Here is a 17,260-nt window from a genome sequence, read left to right on the forward strand (position 1 = left end):
GCACATATGATCTATCTATATGACGTAATTCGCTACATACATGCGCGTACGAGCGCGCGAATTTTACGCACTCACGCGCACCGGACGCGCCCATACACTCATCTCTCATCTGCAAACACACGTAAGAGGAGACACACGCGCGGCTATACACACTCATGTACGTACGTACGTATTTATATGTACGTATTTATATAAATTTATACGTACGTATACGTACATGTGTGTAAAGATGAGTATATGTCTCTTTCTCGCTCGTTCGCTCTCTCTTTCTCTCTCTCTCTCTTTCTCTCTTTCTCTCTTTCTCTCACACACACACACTCTCTCTCTCTCTCTCTCTCTCTTTCTCTCACTCGCTCGCTCGATCTCGTTTTTTTCTCCCACTCTTTTTTCTTTTTCTATGTATGTACGTGTACATATTCAGAGTACCTCACGAATGTGTTTTACAGAGATTATAACTTTGTAACTGTTTCGATTGGAAGAAAATGCAACGGAGAACGACGCTGAATGTTCATCGTATAGCTCGAATAAAATTATTCTAAGCGCAATTTGTTTGATTAATACATTATTCATATAACGCCGATGAAAAATTTTTAATTACATTCATATTAAAAGCAAAACAAGCTTGAAATGTCTAAGATCGTGTATACGAGAGATGATATACATACAATATATTTATATATATATAATATACATATATATATATATATATATATATATATATAAAAGAGAAAAGAAAAAAAATAGAATCAACAATCGTATATATTTTTCATTTTGAGCTCGCGTATTTTTAAATCACTTTAAACATTTGCACATAACGCCTTAAGTTCCGAAGCAATTCGTAGCTTTTCTAAATTCGTTTTTGCCATTTTTTAGCAGTATATACGACATTACTTCTTTCTTTCATAAAAATAACACGAACCGTAACAATACAAATTAACCGAGATTTTTTTCGTAATCTTAAGAAACATTAGACGATATTATAATAATTCATGAAAATACCACAGCATAAAAAATTGAAAGTTATAAACAACTTTTCGTAATATAAAAAAAAAAAAAAAAAGAAAAAAAATACAACAAATTTAAATATATCTCAAAGTTTCTACGATTATCGAAAATATAAACGATAAAACATAATATTTAGAAGGCATGCCATGCATGCTCTCTTTTTTCAACATATTTCATTAAATTATATCATACTTCAAAAGCAATCGAAACATTTCAATTTTTGTTTTCGATATATATTTCTACCAAACATAATTTCTAATCTTTAATATCTATCATACCGATGCATATTTCACAATATATACGCTTCGTCGCAATTTCTTCCAAATCTAGTAAATGGTGAACTTCCTGAAAAAATAAGACACTTGCGTGAGATTTCTTTCATATGTATGTATATGTATATACACACTTCACGTGTGTGTACACATATAGTATTGTAATTAGAAGTTTTCTCATTTATATAACAACAGATGTCATTTAGAAGTAATTCAGTGTGCATCTAAGATCCAAAAGAGAATTACCGAGCTATGCAAAATAGAAGATTGATTTCATTTCTTCACACGTATACATATATAAATATACGTAAGTTTATATAGTAATTATATATAAATAATCTATCGAGCAATTACTTATATATAACACGTATATAAATTAATATACATATATATACATATACATTCATACAATATATTTATATTGATATAAAGGTACTCTTACTATCAAATAGAAATACGCATACGCCAAGTGTTCAATAATATCAATATTAATAAAATAATATTAATAATAATAATAATAATAATAATAATAATAATAATAATAATAATAATAATAATAATAATAATAATAATAATAATAATAAAAATAATAATAATAATAAAAATAATAATAATAATAATAATAATAATAATAATAATAATAATAATAATAATAATAATAATAATAATAATAATAATAATAATAATAATAATAATAATAATAATAATATAATAATAATAATAAACCTTAATCTTATAATAATATAGTAATTGCAACAATAATATTGGTAATAGTGATAATGATGATGTCAATAATATTAATAAAATAAAATAAAATAATAATAGTTATAATCATATTAACAACAACAAGTATTCTTTGTCACATTTTGGTTGCAGATTCTTACAATCACAAATATATTATTCATAATGTAATAGTCAAAAAGATGTTAAATTAAGAGAATACATGATAGTGCTCTATTCTTCTGTGTACAATAATTAAACCTATAAATAGTTTTATGTTCAACAGCCAGTGGTATAGTAAAGTATACCTTTGAGGTACCTACGTAGTTTTCTTTTCTTTCAGCGATATCAAATAAAATATCGACGAAGAACACGTGCGCCATTGATTCGGGGAGTTAAACGTGAATTCACCGCCGATATTATACATTTTATACATCTAATATCGCTCGAAGAAGCTGGGACGCCCCGAGAAAGGTTATCTATATGTGAACGTGTGTTTTGTGTATGTATCTCTGTCTCTGTATTGTGTATAACGTGTTTATATATATATATATATATTTTATATATATATATATATATAATATATATAATGAAATATATATATATTTATAAATATATATATATATATATATATATATATATATATATAATAATGAATTATTGTAGCATGGCGACGTGCAATTCTATCGTAATTCCTTTCCTTTCGTTACAACAGATAGAGTAAATTAAATCTAATTAACGCTCCTCGTTAATTCCTATGTCCATCATACAGCCTCATCATCTTTTTTCTCTCTTTCTTGATTTGCCCATTTAAATATATTTTTTGTGTGTAAAATAAAATACAACACAATATCGTGTTAAATAAATGGTCCAAGCAATGACAGCCGTAACACGTACGCACTCACTCACATCAATATCAACGAAAGTCTCGACACAGCCAAACATAGAAACGAAAACTTTTGGTCCTTCGAGTTCGGATAAAACGACAGATGCTGTTTTTGCAAGAAAAAAAGCTCCTTTTCCGTCACGGATTATCACGATGAACGAAAAGGTTCTAGAGAGCGCCGCGCACTAGAGCTTTGCATTGTATTTGGTGATACGTATCTGAATACTGACTTCGTATGTTAACGTTTACATATAATACAATAGTACCCATTACGTATAGCGCATATAATGCATCTTTGACAGCAGCCTTTCTTTTCAGGCTTCAATTTTTTTATTCTCCTCTTCCTTTTTATTTATTTATTTTTCTTGCCTTTTCAAACGTATATCACACATAATCCTTTACCGTCCAACAGTGTAACCCGCAGTCACTCGGACAGCAGCTTCTGTAGCAACGATGATTTGGGATCACCTCGGACCGCTTCCTCCATAGTAGTCTAAAATAAAAAAATAAAAAATAAAAAAAAAGGATTATGTTCAGTAATAATAAGAATGAACACGTTTTTTTTTCGATCTGCGTTTTTTGTTCCAACAGAGAAAGAGAAAGAGAGAAAGATAGCCAAGAACAACGAAGTTGCTACTATCAAATGACACAAAATTAAAATCTAATAATTAGCTAATTGTTTAAAACTCTCCTATAAGCCTCTACGAATTAATGAGAAGAAAGAACAAAATAAATATTTAAACAAGAGGAATTTTCTATGCATTTATTAAAAGCAACGACTTCACTACGCGAAGCAGGAATTATTTCGACCTATTGTGAACGATTTTTGTAGATATTAAATATAGTTTTATATCGTCTCGCTGTACTAATGCAAATCTACTATTGTGTGACACGTCATCATGCAATGAGAACGCCTACTCCATAGACAAATTTTAGATTTATTTATAAATCATTTAAATAAGTTTCCTGTGAAAAAGCATTACGATACGATATATTGGCAGTGTAATTACTCTAATTGCGGTAAAGCTTACAAAATCATCACTTTGTGATGAACGAAACATAAACTCGATCCTTGTGTAAACGTCACACAGCACATTCGCATAACGCCAATAGATAAGAAGATATTCGACCTTACGAAAAGAAAAAAAGAGAAAGACAGTGAGAGAGTCATACAATCGACCATTAATCTTCTTTCTCTTTCTTTCTCACATTTCCTTTCTTTCTCTCTCCTTTTTCAATTAGAAAACCATCATTTAATCGTAATAAAATTACAAAGGAATGCAAAAATAGATTTACATATAATTTCATAATTAACATTAAGTATTAAACTCAATGGATATATTAATTGAAACAAATTTTAAATTACAACGAAATGAAACTAGTATAGCGATAAATTAAAGAAGAATAGAATAACATGCGATAGTAAAAGATACAAAGAGTAGAGTAGAAAAAGAAAAAGAGAAAGAGAAAGAGAAAGAGAAAGAGAAAGAGAGAGAGAGAGAGAGAGAGAGAGAGAGAAAGAGAGAGAGAAAAAAGAGAGAGAAAGAGAGAGAGAGATTGAAAAGAGATCTACCTTTTCTCTAGTACGTAATAACGCTTAGTGCGAAAAATTAGAAATCGTTAATGAATAATATATCGTGCAGCGAATACAGTTTGAAGCAAAGCATAAAGAGGGTAGACATAGCATAAATAAGAATCAAAGTACGTAAGAGTAATTGTCGGAAGGGTCTTACCCTGGAGGATGAGGGGGCACTTCCGGTACTCCCAATGGCCCAGCTCTTGGCAGGGCCATCATTAACCACAGTCTCACCTAGTTGGGACATTGTAACAGCACGCGTTACCAGAGTTACTTCAATTGCGATATTATGCCTTTCTAAGAAAAAATCTATCTCACAAGAATATTTTTTGTCCTTTTTTAATTTTTTGTTTTTTATATATATATATGACGCGTTCATAAATCTGATTCGATGACCAAAATATTTAACAAGGAAATCTAACGAGTGTGTTACTTGTGTCTACATGTATGTTGGTTTGAAATAAATATATTAAATTTTGAGATAATGTTTAGTCTAATGCTGTCAATGTCCATATCAATATCATTAACGTCAATATCAATTTATACATATATATATATATATATATATATATATATATATGTGTGTGTGTGTGTGTGTGTGTGTGTGTGTGTGTGTGTGTATGTGTGTGTGTGTGTGTGTGTGCATTTTTTATATATATATGTATAATCGTAATCCGTACGATACCATAAAAGCACTGATAGTGAATTTATTTAATAACTTGCTAACTATTTGCATGCATAAAATGACGTTTGATGTAAAAAAAAAAAAAAAAGAAAAAAAATAGATTAACGTTTCTTGAGATTCCTATTTCTTCAAATTTCGATCAAAGCATTCTTTATACCTTTCCTGAATATAAAATAAGATTCTGTTCTTTATGCTTACAACTGCCTGTAATACTTTTTCACAGTACTTAAAATGAACAATAAATTTGTCATAAGGTAAAAAATGTCAGTCGTATTAATTATACTAATAAAAATATATGTGTATATTTGCATTACTATTTTTTGCTTAAAAAATTGAACACACAGAATCAATTAATCTTCTTACAAGCCATCATGAATTTATTTGATTTGTTTATTATTCCTAACACGCAACATTTACAAAATCACTTCCACCCTAAGCCATAATTTTGAGAAACAAAAAGATCGTCGCAGTATCAACGATCACAAAGTTCCTAATGAGAATAAAAAATTAAAAAATAAAAAAATAAAAAGAAAAAAGAAAAAGAAAAGAAAAACCATAAGAAAATGAAACGACGTGTCTTCCGAAGAAGTTTTTCTGAAACCTATTGAGATCGTACCATCCTACGAATATGAAATCAAATCAAATCGACATATAATAAAATCACAATAAGAAAATTTATTATTAACGTTTATACCTGCGGTGGACATTTCGAATGTCAAACCAAGTGCTTCCAAATCGTCCTGAGAAACTTGACCAGAAAGATTGTTGGGTATACTGTTGGGTACCCTTTGTTGTTGTTGCTGTTGTTGCGTCCTCGCTCCAACTATAGCTCTTAATTCTTGCCGAACGAATTCTGACGTCATACTTCCGGTAGTACTTGCGTTACCTACGACAAAATCAATCAGTTTCATCACTTTTACATTGATTAACGTCAAATAAGAAAGACAATTTCTCTCTTTTTCGTTCATTTTACCATTAGAACGATCGGGTTCTATTAAAAGGGGGAAAAACAAAACATGGAATAGAAAGAATATTATTAATTTGTGCATGTCAATTACGTTGTATCTTAATTACCCTCATACCTTTCTTCAAAATAATGAAATATAATGTAAAGGATCGTGCAGAGATTGTCTTACAATGGCTATATCGTAAATATAAAAAAATTCTCCTGTAAATCGATCGAGGGACAGGGTATTGTTTCTTTTTTATTACACAACGGGATATTTACATTTTGTTAACATCCATGACATTGATCCTACTTTCTTTTTTTCCTTTTTCCATAAAATTTCTTCTATTCTTTCAGTTTGATTTCAATTTTTTTTTTTTCTTTTTTTTTTTTTTTTTTTTTTTTTTTTTGTTGAAACATGTGTTGAACAACTGTCACAACTGTTTAAAACTAATTTCTTAAATCGAGAGCCCAAAAACAAAAATTCAGAGTTCAATAAGATTCAATTTCTAACACGAATTATATTAGTAAGTATTTAGAGCATCAAAAAGAATATTAAATTTGATTATTTTTGAAACGTTCATATTCTCTAATATATATATATATATATATATATATATATATATATATATATATATATCTACTTAATAAGAATGAACCTCGTCGTTAGTAAATCTTTTCCACCGTGCTTATAAGTAAGTGATACTTAAGATTACTGGTTTACATCAAAGCGTTACTGTACATAGGTGAACACAGGAGAGTAATGAAAGGATGATTTAGATGATGTACATCTTTCGGATGAACCTCTTGCATTGTTGTTTCCATTAATAACACGTTTTCATATACACAGAGCTGTGCCGATATAATTCTACACCCAAAAAAAAAACACTTTCAATATAATAAATATTAATTAAAAACAAAAAAACAAAAAAACAAAAAAATAAATATATATATATATAAGTAGTATGTTATTTATAGAAAGAATATGTACATCGGCCCAACTATCGTCACGATGCGTTAAATCACGAGCACACGATGAGTAAATGGTCTATATCCATATCTCTTTCGTTTGATTAAAACGAAGTATGTAAAAAAGGTAATCTCCGCAAGAATAATTTATTAAAGAGTTATGAATATAGATCCACGATGCAGGATGGAAATTAATGAGACGAAACGCTATTAGTTTCTTGATATATTAGAAGCATACCAAACGTTAGGCTTTCGTATAACCCTTCTTCTTGTCTACAGTTAAAGAATTGACTAGTTAAATAAGAAATCTCCGCATCTTTCATCGAAATGGTAAAAACTAACATTCGAAAGTAGTGCAAGTGAATACGATGCGAAGGTGTACCGAAGATAATTGGTGCTGAGGTATTTACTAAAGCACAGTGTAATTACTACGGTATCTACTACCAATGGGATATAAGAAAAGACCTGGTATATATCTCGTGACATAAAAATGCATTGTACAGGCAATAATCATCTCTCAATACCTAAGATTAAATTTTGGAATGTCGACGTGTTCGAATACGTAATATTTTTTCAAAATTTCATAGCGGTGCATCATGCGCTATAAGAGAGAGAAAGACGGGAAGAGAGGGGGAGATGGAGAGGGGAGCGGAGCGGAAGGGGGAGAAAGAGGAGGAAAGAGAAAGAGAGAGAGAGAGAGAGAGAGAGAGAGAGAGAGAGAGAAAGGGGAGGAGAGAAAGAGAGAGAGAATGCTTCTTAATACAAAGTGATAGGAGTATCTTTTAATTATCATTCCAAATGACCTAGAGCCTTTGGGGGGTTACATATTCGCAAGAGTGTTATCCGTTGGAATTACTATTGAAAATGATGATATATTATTTACAACGTAGTTAGAATATGTTTCATGAAATAGCCAAATAAATGAATGATAAGCGTAGAAACGTTGGAACGAGTATGAATGCGAAAGCAAATCTTGTTCTACGATTTTTAGCGGCCAATAATGCTTTGTTTCGTACATAAAAAGATATTATAAAGCAAATATGATTTCAACTCCAGTAGAATATAAAGAATTTGAAACAATGATTATTGTAAAACGTAGGATCGCTTTTACGAAGGAAAAAAAAAAAAAAAAAAAAAAAAAAAAAGAAAAGAAAAAAGGAAAAAACATATATATAGTGGATATTAGAGAAATATTGTTTTCAAGTACAAGATGAAAAAAGCGTATTTTTGTTGATATATTCATTATTCGTGATAAAAGTAACCGAATGTACGAAACATAGCGTTACAATACTATGATATAACCATCAAGCGATCCTTCTCAACCACGAATTATATTAACATAAATTTTGTTGTTGTCGAAGACAGTTGTTTGGCCGCAATAAATATATCCTGACAATTGAAACAAGATTCGAATATTCACGTTAAGACAAAATTACATTGACTCGTGATTATAGCGATTATCTCAAAACGATTGCGATATGTACATTTGAATGTCTGGATGGGTGTCGTGAAAGAATGATGTGCTTCCATGTACCAATGTCATGCCTGGTACCTCCCAGTGGTACAATATTTTTGGGTAAGGAGTGTAATGATGGCGAAGTGATGGTCACATGACATTAAGAGGTCATATGACTTACCACCCATGTGGTGATTGACAGGATTACCGGGAGGCAGTGACCTGACATCCTGCGTATCCCCAGAAGAATAGAGTGGTACGGACGTCCGATCGTAACAGAACTGATTGTTCTGCATATCTGGTGTGTTGATAGTATTGGCGGTCGTGTGGTATATCATAGAAGAATGTTGTTGATTCGAGAAGTGTTGGGTATTGGTGGCATTGTGTTGATTGTGAGTCGGTGTTGCAGGGCAACCCGAATGTGGATGACTAGGTGAAAGAAGAGGTTGTTCCTTATTCACTCCGCCATAGTGTCGGGGCGAACCAACCCCACCTGCAACATTAATTATGTCTATCTTCTTGCCTTTTACTTTAACGTGACGAATTTAACTTTAATCGGGATACTAAATTGGGATACACAGTTAATATGGCTTATTTAATTTTTCGATATAATTATAATTCTTTTCAATCTTCCAGAAAGTTTAATTTATATTACTTTAATGACTTTAAGTCTTTAAATCGCATTTTTATAAAATTGTATGTTTGATAGAATTATGATTAAACACGTAGATTTGTGTGTATGTGTATGTGTGTGTATGTGTGTGAGTGTGTGTGTGTAGGTGCTAATTCAGTAATTATTAAAAGTATTATTTGGAACAGTGATATACTTACCCCTTACAGAACGATCTACTATAGTACTCCGTTCACATATTTGATTCCGAATATATATTAGCGTTTATATAATATCGTTACTTTGTACAAATGGCATATCAGTCTGTATAATCAAATCATACAGAATCAATGAAGATGTAACTATCATCTTCAATGTAGTATAATTCACTGGGTAGTAGGTGAAAAAAAAAGTATACGTCTCTTAAACTACAATCTACATTTCATGAATTTCCAAGCAAGAAGATATAAAATGGAATGCATCAATTACTCACAACGAAGCTCTTACAACGACGATACTTTTGACACAGTACATATCATTTGATTCATCACGAACACATCTTCGTAAATTGAGACCATAGATACACTTCGTCTTAGTACGAAGAAAATTACATCACTCTTAGGAACGCACTCGTTGCACTTTCAACGTAAAAAATTCCAAGAAGATAGAACGAGAGAGATTGAGAAAAAAATAGGGGAGAAAAAGAAAAAAAAAAGATAGAGAAAAGAATAAAAATAAAAAAAAAAAAGAAGTTTCGTACAAAGGACCAATACTCACGTTACACTGACATTACTAATATAACTTTATTACAGATACGTCAACATGAAATATATACCGTCTAATAAAATATCTTAACGGCCGCACATCCTCATTCGTCAACCTACATATATTTTATCGTCAGATGTGTCCTTGACAGACACATCAGGGGAAACGAAAGTCTTATCGATGTGGATATATAACATTTGGTGTATATATAACAATGTTTAACAAATGTAACGATAATAAAAAACGGATGATAAAAAAATGAGCAAATTATTAGAAGGACGTAAATTCTTACCTGGCAACTGAGTCGTCGCAGAAGGCGTCGATGTGGTCCGTTGCAAGCGATACTGAGCAGTAGGATTAGGAGCACCAGTATTTGGACCAGGTGGAAATTGGCTGGCGGTAGGAGATGTAGGTGGGGGAAATGTTTCGGCAGGAAATGGGGATTGCCTTGCGGAGGCTGGAGTTCCAGGCGAAGGCATTGACCTCTGCTGTTGTTGTAGTTGTTGTTGCGCGGTTGGTTGTTGTTGAGATCTCACCTGGTTAACGTTAAATAGCCTCGGAGTGGTGCCGTAATTGCCCTACGTCACAAACGACAATGCAATTTATCGAGACGATCTTGATACGGTGGAAATAAGATAAAAAAAAGAAATACCTCCAAGGACAAATGAAAAAAAAAAAGAAGAGTTTACTTACTTGCGTTACCCGAGGTGACAATGGTTGCGGATGAGAAAACGACAATATGTTCGCAGGAGAATGCGGCGAGAGTCTTGCTGCTGCCGCTGACACTTGTTGACCGCTGTTAAAATTATTATTCACAATGGGACTATACAAAGAGAAAGATTCGTCAAGTATAACCGATCGAAATAAAAATAAGATCGATTTAGTTAAAAGAAAGAAAATACTTACTGTTGTGGTAACGTCGATGGATGAGAGTACGAATGAGCGAGTCGGTGTCCGGAAGTGATCTGGACGGATCCCCCATAACCCGGAGAAACTTGGGAGTCAGGAACACTCGATCGCTTCGAAGATGAAACAATGACTCGTTAATCGTCAAAATCAATTTTTCTGTTCGATCGTGAAAGGAAATGAAGATTATACCTGTAAAGATACGTTTGGCGCAACGGTATTATTTAATAGATTATCAATATTGTGTATGCCAGTTGTTATTTGGTCCGTCGCTGTTGCGTTCGATGGGATGAGCAATTGTTGCTGCTGTTGTTGCTGCAGTAATCTTTGCTTCAGTTGTTGTTGTTGTTGCTGTTGTATCAGTTTACTACGCTGCTGTTGCAACTGCAGCTGCTGTTGTTGTGTAAACTGCGCAGTAGTCTGCCTTACGACCAACTGAGCATTAAACCTCATCCTTGCTTGTTGTTGATACATCGGAGGTGGTTGGTAACTATGACTCGTCGTCACGGGTGTCGTTACCAACTAGGATTTGTAAGGATTAAAATTGGACGAATTAAATAATGTAAAAAGTCAGTATTACAAAACTATTATGTAGACTTACCGCAGTGGAATATGCAGGAGGCGTGCCAGGTATAGTTATGGTGGAAGACGTTGGATTTACGGCAGTTTCGCATAACATCAACGACTTCTGGATAGCGTTTATTGCCATTTTTTCATTCATGGCATTGTTTTGCGGTGCCTCAATAACGTCCAGGAGGTTTGCTATCGCAGACGAATCTATTGAATCAAAATTACAATATCTATAATCGCAATACTTTCGCTGTCACGCTCGATATTTTCGAGGAATATGTTTTTTTTTCCTTTTTGTATAGATGAACGCAATATATATGTATAGAAAGATATGTCATATATAAAGTGTTAACAACGTTATTGCCGCGACAGCGAAAGTGTACGTATCAAGTATCTTAAAATCTGATTTGACATTAAATAAACTCTGTCGCGTTAAATAAAATTGTCTTGTAATAATTACCTGTGATAGCTTCGTCCGGAACAAATTCAATAACTTGATCCAAAATATCAGAGAGATCTGGATCGGACGATTGATTATCCCAAGTACTTGGATCGGTACACGTTTGACGGTATTCTCCGCTATCTCCAAATTCCGAATCCACTTGACCCAATTGTGGCCTTTGTTGCTGTTAATTGAATATATTTAAATAAGTAACATGTTTAAGTGTTTCGATAGAACTTGATGGATCGTTTAAAAAATTACCTGACTTAGCATGTGACTGAGGTAGGTGTTGGTTGCTTGACGAGGTAGTTGTCTCGATTGGTTTTGGAGAGGAGTACGAGCCGAAGTAGCCGTAGTTGTGATCGCATTATTCCCACCGACTGTTTGCATATGGCCACCTGTCCACGGTTGTTGTTGCTGTTGCTGCTGCTGCTGCTGCTGTTGTTGTTGTTGTTGTTGCTGCTGCTGCTGCTGTTGTTGCTGCTGCTGCTGCTGTTGCTGTTGCTGCTGCTGTTGTTGTTGTTGCTGCTGCTGCTGTTGCTGTTGTGACTGGTGTTGCTTTAAGCGATCACTACCACCACCGCCACGTGGAAGTTTATCCTAAAAGTAAAATGTACTCGTATGTATCCGGTTACGTACTTGTGTAGCCATTTCCGGTCTAATAATATGTAAAACTAAGATATCCCAAATATTTACTTGCGGCGTTGCCGATATCACAGACGCAGGAATAGGTGGTATGGTCGTTGGTTGAGGGGGTTGTTTTGCCAACAACGAAGCCAACATTTTGTTTTTCTCCCATAGTTTGCTTGTTGCATTCGTCGAAGCATTGGTACCCGTAGAAGACACCTGGTGCGAGCCATCCATTGGCCGTTTAACGGCTATATTGAGATCACCATCATCGCCCGGTCTTTTCTGACCCACTTGAGCGGTACTACCAAGCCCGCTGTGATCGCTTCCCGATTGCGACGGTGAAGGGGTACTGTTCCGAAATCCAAGACTCCGTAAAAGAGGATCGTCGTCCCGGGTCTAATACATATAAAGAAAAAAAAAAAAAAAAGAAAGAAAGAAGAAAAAAGACAGAAAGGCAGAAAGCAGAAAAAAAGAAAGAAAAGAAACTTTAGCAAAAGGGTCGAGCCAATTTCAAACCTCCTGTTGTAAGAAGACGATGATATATGTGTACCTGTTGTTCTTGTAATTTCCTCTCTTCGTCTTGATCCTTCAATAACTGTTGAAGAAGTTCGTTCCTCTTTTTCAATCCAGCTCGGGCCTCCTCGTCCTCATCGTCATTTTTCTCGTTTAATAACTTGAAATATAAACATCTTTAATATATAATCTAAAGAAGAAGAAGGCGCCTTATATGCATATATAAAAATAAAATCCAATATGAGATAAGAAAAAATATAAAAAAAAAATGTACAAGGTATGAATAAAGATAGAAGATTAAGGTAAAAGAGAAGAAATCACCTGTAGAAGCATATTATTTCCAAGAGAAGATTTGGAATGCTCCATATTCGATTTTGGCATGTTGCTAGGACTCGTTCTCATTTTGTTATTATGTTCAGAATGATAATCATCCTCATCTTGCTGATTCAACAAAATTTTCAATATCCTGTGTTTATTTTGGTTATCCGAATCATTATTCGTATTGTCTTGATTGTCCTCACTAGCACTGGATCCTTTTGTTAACAAGTTTCTAAGTCTACCAGACTCGGTGGACACGACACTATTTTGAGTTTCGGCGGTTGTGGAGGCATTCGTCCTCGCAGTCGCATTGTCCATTGTACCGCTGGTAGGGCATCCACTTTTTCCTTCCTCGATCCTCTTGGCATTGAGTCCAGGTAGAATGACCGGTGCCGTTGCAGCAGCAGCAATAGCTACGGAAGTGGCGCCGTTGCCATTGACGTTGTTGTTGACGCCAGTGTTGTTCGCAACCGAGGCAGCAGCCGCAGCCGCGGCGGCGGCTGCGGCCGCGGCCGCAGCCGCGTTGTTGCCGGTCAACGTCGATGACGACTGCGGCTCCTGTAGTGGACTGAACGGGAAGGAATTACTGAAGGTGTGCGCCGTGTTGATCGAAGACGACGGACTGAAAGCGCGTAGGGGACTGCAGTGAGACGGCACCGCTGAATTAGAGGAAAACGTTCCTCCTCCCTGGGGACTCGGCGATGTCGGGGCTGGCTGAGAGGGTGGTCGCGAATCTGTTGGCCCGCTTCCTCTCGACTCGGGCCTTTCCGGCCAACCACCGCTACCGTCCAAGTCCCATGTCGAACCGCGGAAGAGCTCGAATTCCAAGTCCATGCTCCCCGAAAAGTGGTTGAACGAATTACTCGTACTTAGTGACGCTAATGAGTTGCAAGAATCGCCGGTACTAAAGGCGATCGAGTTCGACGACGTGGCAACGTGCGTCGTCCCCGTCAATCCACGACCACCACTGATACCACTCACTTGACCGTTCAGATGTGCCACGGACATCAACAGACCACCCACGTTATCGTTATTGTTACCATTATTATTATTACTATTATTCGCACAACGGTTACTAGAATGTCCCGAGCACACTTTGTTGTTGGAAAGCTGACCACCCTCGATAGGCGTTAAGTCATTGTCCCTATCATGGACAAAAACCAAAACACATGTATCGCCATAGTTAGCACCATATCTCTTAACGCTAGATCTTGTACAATTTTTGTTTCTATATGCAATGATACGTATACGACTATATATGCGTGTTATACAAATTTGATCGTCCTTCAGTGAACAGTGTGTGTCCGTGTGCGTCTTCGAATCTCTCTAATAAAAAACAAAACAAAAAAAAAAGAAAATTTACTATTTTATCGAAGCCAAACTTTAATCCATCTGCTCTTGTTTCCTGGAACAACCAAGACAGATTGAAAAAGGGAACAAGACCAACGATACTTTGCACTGTTCATTGAAGTAAAATTCCAACCTAGATCAAAGCCTTTTTTCTTTTTTCATTAGTTAATGTTCAACACGCGCACACATAATATGTACATCGTGAAAATGCGTATGGATATAGAGCGTTTATGTGTGTCCGTGTGTCTCTGAGTTACAACACATCATATTCTTTAAACGAATTCCAGTCGAACGAGAATAGGATATTACATATCGATCAGATATCATAGCAGCGTTTCTGATCTTTCAAAATTATCATTGGACAGGCTGGATGCTTAAAGCAACGATAGTGAAACTTATTAAATGAAATTGATATAATGAAATAAGCGAGCGTTGAATCGTGCTACACTTGTTACAATTAGTTCAACCATTGATGCGGAGAAACGCATATTACGTTCGATATAGGAAAGGCAATGTGATATTAGAAACAGAGTGTTATTTTAATTTCAAGAGTGGCCAGATCTCCAACACCGAAAAATATTTCAAAGTACGCCTTCATGCATTCCCGGTATAATCTATAAGAAACAATAACATAATGCGAGTACGAAATTTCGCATTCCTAAAAGCTTTCATAAAACCGTGGCATAAAATCAACGGTAAAATAGTTAAATGCGTGATAAGCAATAATTTATCCGCGCGAATGAGAATAAATTAGAGAATAGGATTTAAAATAAGATACCCAACTTAAGTTACATTGAAACCAAGATAGAAAGATGACAGACTGCGGGAGAGAAACGAAATAAAAAAAAAAAAAGGAAAAAATAAAAAACGGGGGAGAAGGTTTATTGTCAAACACCTACCGCCATGTATGGTTTTCGCTTCGGTCCGAATCGTCGCAATCGTTCTTTCATTATTTATTAACCGAAATAAAGACTACTCCGAAAGTAGCGGTGGCGGGGAGGAGGGGGGCGGGGTATTTCGGAGGAGGAGAGTTTATTTCGGATTTCTACAAATGTTGTGCGTCGATTAAAAACAAAAGGAAGATTTACTTACCCTATGATGGAATTGGTGGCCATCATGAAGTCCGTGTCGTGGCCGTTCATCACATTCGCTTTGAAAAGTTTTGACTTTGTTTGTATATTAAGGAACTTATCAGGACTAATGCGCAGTCGATACACGGCGCTCGTACTCTCTCCAACTTGAAGCGTATCGTTCAAATGTGCAGTTAAATTATTGAGATCATGAGGGTGGCACAAATCCTTTATCATCAAACCGATCAATTCCTGTAAAACGATGAGAAGACCGATTGTAAGAAACACGGAGGAGGAACGGTGCGTTAACATTAAGGGATAAACGGATCAAAGAAATTCTCTCGAATTTTACGAGTGCGTTGACGTATATGTAATCGTATAAACGATAACACTTGGGATATGACAAACGGCAAAGTTTTTCGACGTGATCGTCGCGTAGGAAAGAAAAATCTTACATACCTTTGCCTTGATCATATAATTGGCATAAGCGGACGACAACCAACTAACGTCGATCCCGATGATCTTGCCCGTTGTATCCAATTTAACAGTGAATTGCTCGATCGGTGTACCTACGGGCTTCTCGTTTGGTAATATTTTACGTGCCACGCACATTACGCAAGGACCAATGTCTGGCGATTCGGAGGACACATCACCGCTCTCAAGTCGTTCGGTATTACTCGGCAGAAGTGCCGAATTGATTTGCATGGACTCGTATTTCGATACCCGTTGTTGCTTCTCCTCCATCGTCTCGTCTTGGTCATCGGGAGGCTTTACCAGAAAGCGGCAATGGAAAGTACGATTCCTCGTTTGAGGCTGCAGCTCGCTGGTCCAGCCTGATAATCGTACAAGAAATAGAATCAATGATATTTCGATGATGATGATCATCACGCCTTATCTCGAACTCTCGTTCTCCCCATTGTATAACATTTTTTTTTTTTTTTTTTTTTTTTTTTTTTTTTTTTTAATGAAATATTTCAGAAATTGCATCTTTCGCTATCGATATACCGACCTAATGACAAGGGCAACAACGTAGGCATGAAGACGTTGTGATCTCCATGATGTATAATATTATATATAGCCTTTCCCAATACATCGTCCTTCGTATAATTAATATACTGAGTAATGTTATCCGTTACGTATTCCACTCGTCCCTCGCTATTTAAGACGAACAGGAAGCCGTCTAACGCCTGTAAAAATAAAGAAAGAAGAAACACAAATATAGATACACAGTTACACGGGGGGTATCGTTAAATATGAAGGAATAAAAAAAAAAAGTCGTCGAGCGAAAAGGAAAGCAAGTAGGTACCTTTCGTAGGAAGCTGTTAATAGTCTTACGAACAATATTCTTTTTGATATCAGCATAACGTATACAAGTATAGCTTGTACTATTTCCTTACGTGGCCAAGCTGTTCTCCTTTTAACAACTTCCTGCAAATAATTGATCGAGATCGGATCTAAGCCGCGTTCCGGATTGTTAACCGACACGCGGTGATTGTTGTCTTCTTCTTCTTCTTCTTCTCTTAAATATTAGTCTCGAGAAGAAGACAACGTCGACGCACGATTGCGTTCAA

At 35.2% G+C, this 17,260-nt stretch overlaps 1 protein-coding gene across 13 annotated transcripts in view; it reads right to left on the reverse strand.

The window, feature by feature from the left end:
* Window positions 1-2,628: 2,628 nt before the first annotated feature.
* LOC118449282 (uncharacterized) overlaps window positions 2,629-17,260 on the reverse strand; it is a 41,029-nt gene continuing 26,397 nt past the window's right edge. For 6 of the 13 annotated variants that reach the window (XM_035883666.2, XM_035883667.2, XM_085662836.1 and 3 more), the window contains 17 exons: window positions 16,699-16,876; window positions 16,149-16,522; window positions 15,712-15,941; window positions 13,273-14,413; window positions 12,989-13,111; window positions 12,505-12,834; window positions 12,070-12,408; window positions 11,827-11,992; window positions 11,398-11,573; window positions 10,989-11,318; window positions 10,797-10,909; window positions 10,584-10,713; window positions 10,183-10,468; window positions 8,697-9,008; window positions 5,839-6,030; window positions 4,617-4,693; window positions 2,632-3,376 (listed from right to left, as the gene is read on the reverse strand). In XM_035883666.2, the coding sequence (XP_035739559.2) occupies window positions 3,308-3,376; window positions 4,617-4,693; window positions 5,839-6,030; window positions 8,697-9,008; window positions 10,183-10,468; window positions 10,584-10,713; window positions 10,797-10,909; window positions 10,989-11,318; window positions 11,398-11,573; window positions 11,827-11,992; window positions 12,070-12,408; window positions 12,505-12,834; window positions 12,989-13,111; window positions 13,273-14,413; window positions 15,712-15,941; window positions 16,149-16,522; window positions 16,699-16,876 (4,566 nt within the window). In that variant the 3' untranslated portion in view covers window positions 2,632-3,307. Of the gene's footprint in view, window positions 3,377-4,616; window positions 4,694-5,838; window positions 6,031-8,696; window positions 9,009-10,182; window positions 10,469-10,583; window positions 10,714-10,796; window positions 10,910-10,988; window positions 11,319-11,397; window positions 11,574-11,826; window positions 11,993-12,069; window positions 12,409-12,504; window positions 12,835-12,988; window positions 13,112-13,272; window positions 14,414-15,711; window positions 15,942-16,148; window positions 16,523-16,698; window positions 16,877-17,260 lie in introns of all 13 variants that reach the window. The other 7 variants (XM_085662837.1, XM_085662839.1, XM_035883668.2 and 4 more) reach the window with 7 other exon arrangements.

The sequence above is a fragment of the Vespa mandarinia genome, chromosome 19, assembly GCF_050613455.1.
Source record: "Vespa mandarinia isolate Hongniang chromosome 19, ASM5061345v1, whole genome shotgun sequence".
Taxonomy (NCBI): Eukaryota; Metazoa; Arthropoda; class Insecta; order Hymenoptera; family Vespidae; genus Vespa; species Vespa mandarinia.